Source organism: Esox lucius, chromosome 24, assembly GCF_011004845.1.
Source record: "Esox lucius isolate fEsoLuc1 chromosome 24, fEsoLuc1.pri, whole genome shotgun sequence".
Taxonomy (NCBI): domain Eukaryota; kingdom Metazoa; phylum Chordata; class Actinopteri; order Esociformes; family Esocidae; genus Esox; species Esox lucius.
In genome coordinates, this window is record NC_047592.1 from 2,527,557 (window position 1) to 2,540,568 (window position 13,012).

Sequence of the window (13,012 nt, forward strand, 5' to 3'; positions counted from 1 at the left end):
TAAGAAGTCATCGTAAGTGACAGAAATGTTTATTGACCAATAGAGGAACTGAAATAAGTAATGCTACTAATACAGTCAGGAACAGTAAACAGGAAGACACAAAATGTCTGTACAACAACTTGACAGGAAAGGGTAAGATAAAATCAATGGGGTCCACTCCACATTGTAAAACCAAAGTGTGTGTCTGTTTAAAAAACTTTAAAACCATTCACAGAACAGTTTCCTGTGTGAGTGTGTGTGTGTGTGTAACAGTAACTGCCACAGTTTAAAATAGCACCAAGATGTATACAAAAGCGTATTTAGAGTGTGTAATATATATGAGTTACAGAAGAACAATGCCATCTGTCGGGGGTTGAAAGTGCGCAAGGCTTTAGCTAACATGATGATCACAAACGGAAATACTGTTTACGTTTCAGGAAAGAGCGGATCTGCCCGACTAACATGAAAAGCTCTTCGCTCAGGGGTTGACCCAACCGGAGCTTGATGGCTATTGGACGGAGTTTGCTGAAGGGTATGCAAGCCGAACAACATCAATGAAATTAGCTAGCTAACTGGGACCAACAACCAAAAATAACTAGATTTTTATCAACCAAGCCCATTTCAAGGTATAAGCCCAAAATAGTTATTTTAGAATAAAGGAAGTTAGCTTTTTAACTCACTGATCCTGCTCAGTACTACACCCTTCTAGGGACTAGTTCAGCTAACTAGCTAACTGATTGGGACACTCATTAAAGCAGATATGAATATTGGTTGCTACAAAGCTTCTTCAGGCAGAGGAGGAAGTTTAAATGAAGCCTCATCCGGCCATGCAAAACACATTATCACTGTAAAAACATGACTATTTATGGTAACAGCAACTATGGTATACAACAGAACATGTACACAAAATAAAACCACAACAACATGAGAAAAGTTAAGCAACCTGCAGCCAGAATGAACACCTAAACACAGCACAGAATGTCTGCAGCGGCAGGACAAAAAGCAGAGAGACTGGACAACAAGTCTCCTTTAATGCTCAGACAAGAGGGGAGAGCATTGCTCCCCTCTCCTTTCTCCTTCCCATTCATCAGACAGAACCTCCTTCTGGTTCTCCCACTCCTTCCTCTCCTCCGTTCCTCTCCCCTTTCCTCTCCTCCAGCTGACTCATCCTTCTCCGGACCTCCTGCAGCACCTCTCCTCTTTTCCTCTGTTTCTCCCTCCATCTCTCCACTCTCTCCTCCTCCTCCCTCTCTTTCTCCTCCAGCAGAGAACGGAGAAACTCAGGGCTGATGATGTCATCCTTCTCGTTTACCAATAGGAAGGCGTTCTTAAAGCGGTTGTAGAGCATTGACGCCTTGTCCATCACATCCTGGTTACTGCGGAAACGACGCATCTGGGAAACACAGAGGTGGTCAGTGTGTGTGTGTGTGTGTATGTGTGTGTGTGTGTGTGTGGTGTGTGTGTGTGTGTGTGTGTGTGTGTGTGTGTGTGTGTGTGTGAGAGATTGTGTTGGAGGTGTACCTTTCTGAGGGTTGTGATGAGTTCACTGTGTCTCTGGACGTGTTGTGATGTGACGTACACCATACTGAGCTGGTCCAAAGCCACCAGACATTTACTGATGTCCTGGGACAGGAGGACCAATGAGACACAGACAACACAAGGTTATTCATGTCTCTGATGTCCTGGGACAGGAGGACCAATGAGACACAGAGACAACACAAGGTTATTCATGTCTCTGATGTCCTGGGACAGGAGGACCAATGAGACACTCAGACAACACAAGGTTATTCATGTCTCTGATGTCCTGGGACAGGAGGACCAATGAGACACACAGACAACAAGGTTATTCATGTCTCTGATGTCTTGGGACAGGAGGACCAATGAGACACACAGACAACACAAGGTTATTCATGTCTCTGATGTCCTGGGACAGGAGGACCAATGAGACACACAGACAACACAAGGTTATTCATGTCTCTGATGTCCTGGGACAGGAGGACCAATGAGACACACAGACAACACAAGGTTATTCATGTCTCTGATGTCCTGGGACAGGAGGACCAATGAGACATACAGACAACAAGGTTATTCATGTCTCTGATGTCTTGGGACAGGAGGACCAATGAGACACACAGACAACACAAGGTTATTCATGTCTCTGATGTCCTGGGACAGGAGGACCAATGAGACACAGAGACAACACAAGGTTATTCATGTCTCTGATGTCCTGGGACAGGAGGACCAATGAGACACACAGACAACACAAGGTTATTCATGTCTCGGATGTCCTGGGACAGGAGGACCAATGAGACACTCAGACAACAAGGTTATTCATGTCTCTGATGTCCTGGGACAGGAGGACCAATGAGACACACAGACAACACAAGGTTATTCATGTCTCTGTATCTGTGGTTGACGAAAGGAAATGTAGCCCTTACAAAGGAAGGCTAAACCATAGATTGATCGGGGACACAAACACAAACCACACAGTAAACTGAAAGGAGTGAGGTTCTCACAGGGTTGTCAGTCTTCAGTGAGATGCGTATATCTCCGTGTATCCGATGTAAAGTAGAATCAGTCAGGGTGAAGGACTCTTTGGGTGTCTGGAGTTTGGATACACCATCTGTCTTTTGGACGACCCCTGCTGGTTTGGATACACTGTCTGTCTTTTGGATGCCTGGTGCAGTTTTCCTGTTGGGACAGACCGAATACAGACAGGTTAGTTAATCAGACCTTCAGTTAATACCAGACAGACAGGTACAGGAGAGATACGAAGATGAAATCAGACAGAAATGCACGCAGACAGGTGTGGGAGAGTCTGACACACATGAAAGAGTCAGACAGATTTACGAGTTACACAGACAGACAGTTAAGACCAAGACAAACAGTGAGAGTTCACCCATAAAACCAGCAACATTAACAGACATTCCCATTTAAGAGACAATTGTTTCAGAAAAACCTATTTCAAAACAACGTCTCCATGTATGGTTGAAAAGATTCCAATTATTTACTAATGATTTTGCAGGTTAGAGTGAAACCATGAGCCTCTTCAGATTTTCTTTTTTGCCAAATATAAATACAGGGAATATATACATATTGATTTACAATATGTACATTTCTACATCCATAGCATTTCTTTACGTTCTGAAACAGCGGATTACCAACCTGCAGACAGAAAGGGTCTGGATTACTGACAATGTTCATGTACTCACTGAAGGGATTTAGGCTCCTCCTGTTGTAGCTTTACTGCTGACATGTCATCAGCCTTCTGTGATTTAACATCCCCCTCTGATTCCTTCTCCAGTTTCTTAGCATCCCTCGCTGATTCTCTCTCTGGTTCCTTGGTCTCCCCTTTCAATTCTTTCTCAGAGTTCTTTGCCTCCTCTGATTCCTTCTCAGGTTTTTTAGCTTCCCCCTTCAGCTCCAGTTTCTTTGCCTCTCCCGTCGATTCTTGTTCTGCTTTCTTAACATCCCTCTTCGATTCCTTCTCAGGTTTCTTATCCTCCCTCTTCGATTCCTTCTCAGGTTTCTTATCCTCCCTCTTCGATTCTTTCTCAGGTTTCTTAGCCTCTCCCTTTGATTCCTTCTCAGGTTTCTTAGCATCTCCCTTCGATTCCTTCTCAGGTTTCTTAGCATCTCCCTTCGATTCCTTCTCAGGTTTCTTAGCATCTCCCTTCGATTCCTTCTCAGGTTTCTTAGCATCTCCCTTCGATTCCTTCTCAGGTTTCTTAACCTCTCCCTTCAATTCCTTCTCAGGTTTCTTAACATCTCCCTTCAATTCCTTCTCAGGTTTCTTAACCTCTCCCTTCAATTCTTTCTCAGGTTTCTTATCCTCCCTCTTCGATTCTTTCTCAGGTTTCTTAGCCTCCCTCTTCGATTCTTTCTCAGGTTTCTTAGCCTCCCTCTTCGATTCCTTCTCAGGTTTCTTAACCTCTCCCTTCAATTCCTTCTCAGGTTTCTTAGCCTCTCCCTTCGTTTCTTTCTCAGGTTTCTTAAACTCCCTCTTTGATTCCGTCTCAGGTTTCTTAATCTCCCTCTTTGATTCCTTCTCAGGTTTCCTAACCTCTCTCTTTGATTCCTTCTCAGGTTTCCTAACCTCTCTCTTTGATTCCTTCTCAAGTTTCTTAGCCTCTCCCTTAGAATCTTCCATTATTTTGTCTTCTGTTTTTGTACTTTCCAGCTTCTTCTCCACTGATTTCGTACTTTCTCTTTTAATTTCCTCAGATATCATCCCTTCAGATTTTTCTAAATCTGTTTTATTCTCCAATTTTTTCCTCACCACTTTTTTACTTTCTGTATTTGTTTTCTTTCCATCAACCATCTTTTCAGTAGATTTCTTTCCATCAACCATCTTCTCTGCAGGTTTCTTTCCATCCATCTTCTCTGCAGGTTTCTTTCCATCATCCATCTTCTCTGCAGGTTTCTTTCCATCATCCATCTTCTCTGCAGGTTTCTTTCCATCCATCTTCTCTGCAGGTTTCTTTCCATCAACCATCTTCTCTGCAGGTTTCTTTCCATCAACCATCTTCTCTGCAGGTTTCTTACCATCCACCTTCTCTGCAGGTTTCTTACCATCCACCTTCTCTGCAGGTTTCTTACCATCCATCTTCTCTGCAGGTTTCTTACCATCCATCTTCTCTGCAGGTTTCTTACCATCCACTGTTTTTTTCACTTCAGTTTTCTCACTCTCTACTTTCTTTCCTTTAAGTGATTTAGTATCAGTTTTCTTTTCTTTCCTCTCTCTTTTACTGGTGATGGTTGACTCTTTTTTCTTGTCCTCTATTCTCTTTTTCTTTTCATTTTTTTTCCTATCCTCCTTCTTCTTGTCTTCTGTGGTTTTCCCTCCATCCACATTTTTCCTATTGAAAGAAACAATAGCAATATTAAGGAGTGGCATGTGTGGGTGTGTGTGACCTTGATTGTGTATGAATGGATGTGTGTGTTCCTGGTTGTGTACATGTGGACTGTGTGTGTTTGATGTGTGCATGAACTCACAGTGCGTGTTTTGGGGTTGGTCTCCTCAGGCTCCTCCCAGCAGTTAGAAGCCCCTGTAGAGACTTGAGGACACTCTGCCTCCTGGCCGCCAGACGCCTCCGTCGCTACACACACAGCATGTTACATCACTGGCCAACGCCTACAACGTCTACAACGTCTACGCCTACAACGTCTACGCCTACAACGTCTACACCTACAACGTCTACACCTACAACGTCTACAACACTACGCCTACAACGCTACGTCTACAACATCTACAACGCTACACCTACAACATCTACAACGCTACACCTACAACGTCTACAACGCTACGGCTACAACATCTACAACGCTACGGCTACGGCTACAACGCTACGTCTACAATGTCTACAACGCTACGGCTACAACGCTATGCCTACAATGCTATGCCTACAACATCTACAACGCTATGCCTACAACGTCTACAACGCTATGCCTACAACGTCTACAACGCTATGCCTACAACGTCTACAACGCTATGCCTACAACGTCTACAACGCTATGCCTACAACGTCTACAACGCTATGCCTACAACGTCTACAACGCTATGCCTACAACGTCTACAACGCTATGCCTACAACGTCTACAACGCTATGCCTACAACGTCTACAACGCTATGCCTACAACGCTATGCCTACAACGTCTACAACACTATGCCTACAACGCTATGCCTACAACGTCTACAACGCTATGCCTACAACGCTATGCCTACAACGTCTACAACGCTATGCCTACAACACCTACAATGCTAAAACACTACAACGCTATGTCTAGCAGGGATAAAGCCTGTGTACTCTGACAGTGTCAGGGCTGTACTCTACAGATAATAAATAGCTCACCTCTTCATCCTGATCAGAGCTCTTCTCTGGGACAGTATTAGCCTCCTCTTCTCCCTTCATCGGCTCAGGGGGGGGGGTCGTTGGGGCTGTTACCTGCATCCTCTTCTCTCCCCCCCTTCTCAGTGTCCTTGTTCTTCTCACTAACGTCTCGCTCTTCCTCCCCTCCTAATCGTTCCACCTCAGCGACTACTTCCCTCATCCTCTTCACTACGGCAGCATCCGCCTCTTCCCCACTTCTCTCTTCCTCTCGGTCACCACCTGCCTTTGTTTTCTGGTTTTGTTTTTTCTCTGCCTCTGCTTCCTGTCTGCCTTTCCTCTTTGTCTCATCCTGTTTCTTCTCTTCTGTTATTGTCGTCTCTCCCTTATTCTGTGTCTTCGCCAACAGGGTCTTCCTGATGGCTGTGGAAACCAGAACAGAGCAGTCATTTCAGATTCACTGTCCTGTCAACTAACAGTAATATTAATGTGCTGTAACATGGTGGATAGACAGCTAACAGCAATATTCATGTGTTATAACATGTTGTGATGTTATTTACCTGGAGGGCTTTCAGCTGGACTGGCTGGAATTTTCTTCTGGAGAGCTTCATCCTTCCATCCCTCATCCACTACAACGCTGGCTTCCTCATCCTCACTTCCCTTCCTTGCTTCCTCGATTACTACCCTAATCCGCTTCACCGGCACAGCCTCCTCTTTCTCGCTACCCTCTTTCTTTTCCTCTTTGACGCCATCATCCTTTGTTTTCTTGTTTTGTTCTCTATCTACTTCATTCCACCTTTTTCCCTTTGTCGCCTCCGGTTTCTTTTCTTCCGCTGTCGTGTCTCCCTCGTTCTGTGAATACTTTCCGGATCGTGTCTTCCTGATGGCTGCGGAAACCAGAACAGATCAAGAATTTCAGACTGTATTAAGCGTAAGTCACACTGTTTAGGTGGTTTGTGGTTGGATATTAGAAGTCAACTGACTGGGTAGTGGGACATAAGCATTGTCAACGCAACTCTGCCATGATAAACAAATGAGCTAGCTAACAGCCTGGACAAGCTAGCTGGTGAGCAGGAGCGGAGTACTGGCTGAATAACAGTTGTCTTTCATTGTTTGAGTTCTGAGCTCAGTTAAAACACAGACCTGCAGGCGGACTGACAAAGTCAGAAGTTTGAAACCGGGATGGAGAAGATAGATGAACGAGGACAGGATATTTTTCTGTTCAGTCTAGTGGGAGGAATATGGGATACTAGCTTCATAAAAATATCTCCAGCTGTGTGCGGTACAACAGAATGCCGTCTTAGTACTTTCCCAGGTCATTTCATAGTCTGATCATTTAAATGATCTTGCAAATGCCTGAAATGGCCCTGAAAAGAAGCAGCTTTTGTGACTGCACAGTAAAACGGAATATTAAATGGGACTAAAATATACACAACAAACATTTGACAAAAATACTAAAAATTACATTTTTGTCAAATGACTAAGACTAAAACAGCTGCCAAAACAACCAATTAGTCAACAATCAGCAATATGGATGTGTTAAAAACATGGTGGATAGACAGCTAACAGAAATATTAATGTGTTATAACAACATGTTGTGATGTTATTTACCTGGAGGGCTTTCAGTTGGACTGGCTGGAGTTTTCTTCTGGACAGCTTCATCCTTCCATCCCTCATCCTCTACAACACTGGCTTCCTCATCCTCACTTCCCTTCTTCGTTACCACAACAACGCCCTCTTTCTTCTTGCTCACTTCTTTCCCTCCTTCAAAACGTTCCACCTCTTTCTCCTCAGCGAGTACTACCTCTCTCTCCTTCACTGATACAGCTCCCTCCTCTTTCTCCTCAGCGAGTACTACCTCTCTCTCCTTCACTGATACAGCTCCCTCCTCTTTCTCCTCAGCGAGTACTACCTCTCTCTCCTTCACTGATACAGCTCCCTCCTCTTTCTCCTCAGCGAGTACTACCTCTCTCTCCTTCACTGATACAGCTCCCTCCTCTTTCTCCTCAGCGAGTACTACCTCTCTCTCCTTCACTGATACAGCTCCCTCCTCTTTCTCCTCAGCGAGTACTACCTCTCTCTCCTTCACTGATACAGCTCCCTCCTCTTTCTCCTCAGCGAGTACTACCTCTCTCTCCTTCACTGATACAGCTCCCTCCTCTTTCTCCTCAGCGAGTACTACCTCTCTCTCCTTCACTGATACAGCTCCCTCCTCTTTCTCCTCAGTGAGTACTACCTCTCTCTCCTTCACGCCTTCCTTCCTTTTCTTGTGTTTTTCTTTCTCTACTTCATCACTCCTTTTCCTCTTCGTCTCCTCCTCCGTTGTTGTCGTGTCCGTCTTGTTCAGTGAAGTCTTTCCGGATCGTGTCTTTCTGGCGGCTTTGGAAACCAGAACACAGCAGTGGTTTTAAAACCAAGGAACTGTCAACAAACAATGATATGTGTTCTAATATGGTGCATTGTCAGCTGGTTGTGATATTTACCTGGTAGGCTAACAGCTGGACTGGCCAGTTTCTTCTGGACAGGTTCATCCTTGGATCCATCCTCTGCTACAGCTGTCTTCTCAATCTTTTCTTCCACCTTCTGGACGACGTTCTCTTTCAAAGTCTCTTCTTTTGGCTTCTTGCTTTGCTCTTTTTCTACCTCTACTTCATCCCTCCTTTTCCGCTTCCCCCCTGTGCCCTCCTTTTTCTTCTCATTTATTCTCTTCTCCATATCGTTCTGTGGAGTTGATCTAGTCTTTTTGATGACTGTGGAGATTAAAACCGGTCAGCAAATGTTATAATCCTTCTTCCAGGTTACCCCAGTGATTTTTATTATAACATGGTGGATAAACAGCTTACAGAAATATTAATGTGTTATAACATGGTAGATAGACAGCTAACTAATATTAATGAGTTATAACATGGTGGATAAACAGCTAACAGTAATATTAATGTATTATAAGATGGTGGAGAGACAGCTTACTGTAATATTGAATTGTTATAACATGGTGGTTAGACAGCTAACTAATATTAATCTGGTTATAACATGGTGGATACACAGCTAACTAATATTAATCTGGTTATAACATGGTGGATACACAACTAACTAATATTAATCTGGTTATAACATGGTGGATACACAGCTAACTAATATTAAAGTGTTATAACATGGTGGACAGACAGCAATTTGTGATGTTATTTACCTGGAGGGCTTAAAGGTGGACTGTCAGGACATTTCTTCTGAACAGGTTCATTCTGAAAACACACCAGCACAGCAGAATCCCCGGTATTAAACATGATGTATAATTGTATGTTATACAGAAGCAGTCGAAGATCATTCATACTTCTATACCTCAGATATTACATATGTTATATTTGTTCAGCTCCATCAGTCTATACCTCAGATATTACATATGTTATATTTGTTCAGCTCCATGAATCTATACCTCAGATATTACATATGTTATATTTGTTCAGCTCCATGAATCTATACCTCAGATATTACATATGTTATATTTGTTCAGCTCCATGAATCTATACCTCAGATATTACATATGTTATATTTGTTCAGCTCCATGAATCTATACCTCAGATATTACATATGTTATATTTGTTCAGCTCCATGAATCTATACCTCAGATATTACATATGTTATATTTGTTCAGCTTCATCAGTCTATACCTCAGATATTACATATGTTATATTTGTTCAGCTTCATCAGTCTATACCTCAGATATTACATAAATGTTATATTTGTTCAGCTCCATCAGTCTATACCTCAGATATTATGTTATATTTGTTTAGCTCCACCAGTCTATACCTCAGATATTACATATGTTATATTAGTTTAGCTCCCTCAGTACCGTTTTCCTTTTCTCAGCTCTTGAGCAGAGTTTGCTGTTGGATTCTGGTTTCCTGTCCACCGGGGCAGGCCTCTAAAAATAAACATAATAATAAACAAATGTATATACAGCTACGGAATAAATTAAGATACCACTGCACCTTTTTCTTTCCTTTCCAAAAAAGTTGAAAAGGAAGGTTATGAGTGAGGAACAGCTGTGTATGTGTGTGTGTATGTATATATATATAAAAATAAACAGCTGTGCTCCCAGTAATATACATCTACTATATATATTGGAGGTGGACTGCAGTCAGTTCTGACTCACCTCGACTGGTGCAGGTGTCTGGGTCTTGTCGGGCCTTTTCTCCCTTTTGGCTGGGGTAGCAACTATCTAAGAAGACAGGGAGAATATTGTCATGAATGTAAAAAGAGTTTCTACAAATCTAAAAGGTTTCTACAGTTTTGCACCCATATAATGTACCAGTTTCATTTAGTCCTCATTTCATGTCCATTCCAGTATTCTAATTACTAATAATATGGGGTTTAAAATATAAAGTATAGCAAAAAGGTGTGTGTGTGTTCACCTCCAGATTCCTGCCCACTCTAGGTGTGTTCTCCACCTCCCACATGCCCTCAGTGAAAGGTGTGTGTGTGTGTGTGTTCACCTCCAGTTTCCTGCCCACTCTAGGTGTGTTCTCCACCTCCCACATGCCCTCAGTGAAACCTCGGATGCGGACTCCTTTCCCATATCTGCCCTTGTTCCCTACAAAGGGCACGATATTCTCAGCGGGAATGAAGGCTCTGCACGGAAAAACAAGAAAATACTCTCATCAGCATAACTGGTGGACTAAAATGTAAATGTGTCAGTCTCATCTAAACAATAGTCTTCTACTAGGAGACTATTAACATGTAATAACAATAATTGAGGGTTAGAAGCCTCAGAGCAGCAGCCAGAGCATCAAGAGTCTTCACGTTCTGCAGTTGGACCTCCCTCCTTGGGTACTCCACTGTACTCACGTCTGATGGGTTCCAAAGAAGAACACCGGAACCTTCTTCTTGGAGCCCTCGCCCTTGATTATCTGAATGGGAGAGAGACACTGAGTTATGGTATCCATGCTGCACAATAAGATGAATGTTTTAAAGGACATCAGGTTGGGCACACAATGTGTGTGTATATATGTGTGTGTGTGTGTGTCAGACGCACCCTTGCCGGCCAGTGAGGGAAGCCCTTCATCTTGGCGAAGACCAAGTCCCCAGGTTTGAACCGGTCAGCTGCCTTGCCTGGCATCCTGCTGGTAAACTAACTACTGTTCATGCTGAGGAGAAAAGGCAAATGCCACCTTAGAGACCCTGGCAAGGCAGACACATCATTGGCAACAAAACCGCTAACATCAAAACTGCCAGTGAAAACTAACTATGGGTAAATATCTCACGTTCAACCTCCTCTCATCGAGATAATGTAGTATGTTCTAAGTCCTGGTAGAACCACCAGTCTGTTTTGTAAGCTAACTCTTTACAAAAACCTTAGATTTGGGTAGTATTTCACTACTGCTACTACATAGCTAAGCGAGAGAAGGTTCAGCACAAGATGTTCAGGCACATTGTTAAAGTTAAATGTCTTTGTTTTCAGAGGCCACCGATCCCTGAATAAGACCATCTGCTAAGTGAGTGAAATGTGAGCCAGTTTGGAATATGGACACAGGCGAACTCAAGCATGACGACAGTAAATAATATAGTTAGTCTGTGAAACTCTACATATCCGCGAGTACCCAACGTCATTTGACATAACAGCGTTTAACCCTACCAGTCCCGGAGCCTGCTGGTTTTCTGTTCTACCTTATCATGAATGGAGCCAGCCGGTATCCCAGGTCTAAGTAAGACCCTGTTTAGAGGGTTTTAAAGAAAAAACGAAACGAAACTACTTCTAGGTCCAGAGTTGAGTTTGGGGGGTGTACATCTGTACCTAATCGATCGAGGCCAGAATTGTTTGACTTCGTCTCTGCGGCTCCTAAAAGATCAACTCGAATTACCCATTTAGGAGTTTAGTACCCCTGGCCCAGGTGTATACTGTACCACGTCGTACAGTTAATAGTGAAAAGGTTACACTGTAATTATCAGATGTTTGTGTGCGTTGGGTGACAATTACACACATTGGGAAACTAGTAGGAGCCACTGTTGTGTCAGAAAATTAGAATTCGTCCAAACAGGCGTTAATCGGCCACTAACTGGAACACCGTGATACTATCAGTCCGTGAATTAGGTAAAACTAGATAATGTGATAACCACACACAAATCAATTTCACGTGGCAGCTTTCACATCTCCCTACAATACCGAGGTAATTAGCGAAGTGAGCTAGTTAGTAGGTAATGTGCTTAATTCTTTAGCAACGTTTGGCAAGCTCGCAAGCTAATGTTTACAAAGATGCTAGCTGTAGCTAACTAAATTGCCAGCCTATGAAGGTGTCACTAAAACTGCCTTTCATCTTCTCTATTACGTTATCATAAAAATACACTGTAGTCTAGATTACAAAAAAATGCATGCATGTTGTTTGAATTCTTACCAGAAAATAATAGGATACGAGCTGTAAAGGCGTGCTTGAGGTAGCTACATGCGTGCCACTGGAATCGAATGCAGCTCACTCCCGCCCTCGACTGGGATGGGCGATAGTATCACGACGGGAAGCATGAGGGGACATTGGGAGAGTCAATTAATCTTGCCCGGGGAATACCGGTGTATGGGACGTCACATCATCTAGACTAAAGTTAAAGTGGGGAGCGAAAGCCACCCTCTCTCAAAACAGTAATCTGCACTGCTTGGTCATGCTGTCATCGAAGCAGCATGTCGTATCTCCCTGAAATATATAGCATACGTTTTCCAACTTTCCCAGTTTTTTACAAGCCTGCACCCGCGCCAGATAGGATATTTTTTATTATTATACATTTTAACAAGGAACACAGACTGACAAAGCCCGCCTTAACAACTGGGCGCGGCATATACATGTTCACACAATTTAGGTACAATGATTCAAAAACAAACAAAAAAAAAGTCACAGAAAACATTCAAAATAATACGATCACAGACAGCACCAGACAAAATAGAATGCTTTAAACACAAGTGATATTCCCTCAATGGCCTCAGATTTTGTGGATATTGGGCCTGGCATGGTCTACGATGTCCCTGTTGTAGTAAACTGCCCTAACCACTTGCCAGCTGTTAAACTCTGGTGGCCTTAACCAACCTTAGAACTTCAACCAATTACATAAAATATCTTAAATGGATACAAGCAAGTGCATTTGTAATTATGGTGGAGATTACAGTACCCAATTCACCCTTCAAATATTGTTTTTGTTTACAACCCCTTTAAACGCGTCAAAGGCAA

The 13,012-nt window shown here is 43.0% G+C and overlaps 1 protein-coding gene across 1 annotated transcript; it reads right to left on the reverse strand.

The window, feature by feature from the left end:
- Positions 1–12,361, reverse strand: psip1b (PC4 and SFRS1 interacting protein 1b). The gene is made up of 17 exons (XM_034290777.1): positions 12,194–12,361; positions 10,837–10,948; positions 10,650–10,711; positions 10,298–10,433; positions 9,958–10,023; positions 9,655–9,726; positions 8,995–9,046; positions 8,291–8,557; positions 8,044–8,186; positions 7,419–7,665; positions 6,368–6,694; positions 5,902–6,230; positions 4,975–5,078; positions 3,192–4,838; positions 2,496–2,670; positions 1,501–1,602; positions 1–1,372 (listed from the first exon to the last, which is right to left on the reverse strand). Exons 2-17 carry the CDS (start codon positions 10,918–10,920, stop codon positions 1,067–1,069), a joined length of 4,119 nt encoding a protein of 1,372 aa, XP_034146668.1. The 5' UTR covers positions 10,921–10,948; positions 12,194–12,361; the 3' UTR covers positions 1–1,066.
- Positions 12,362–13,012: the final 651 nt, after the last annotated feature.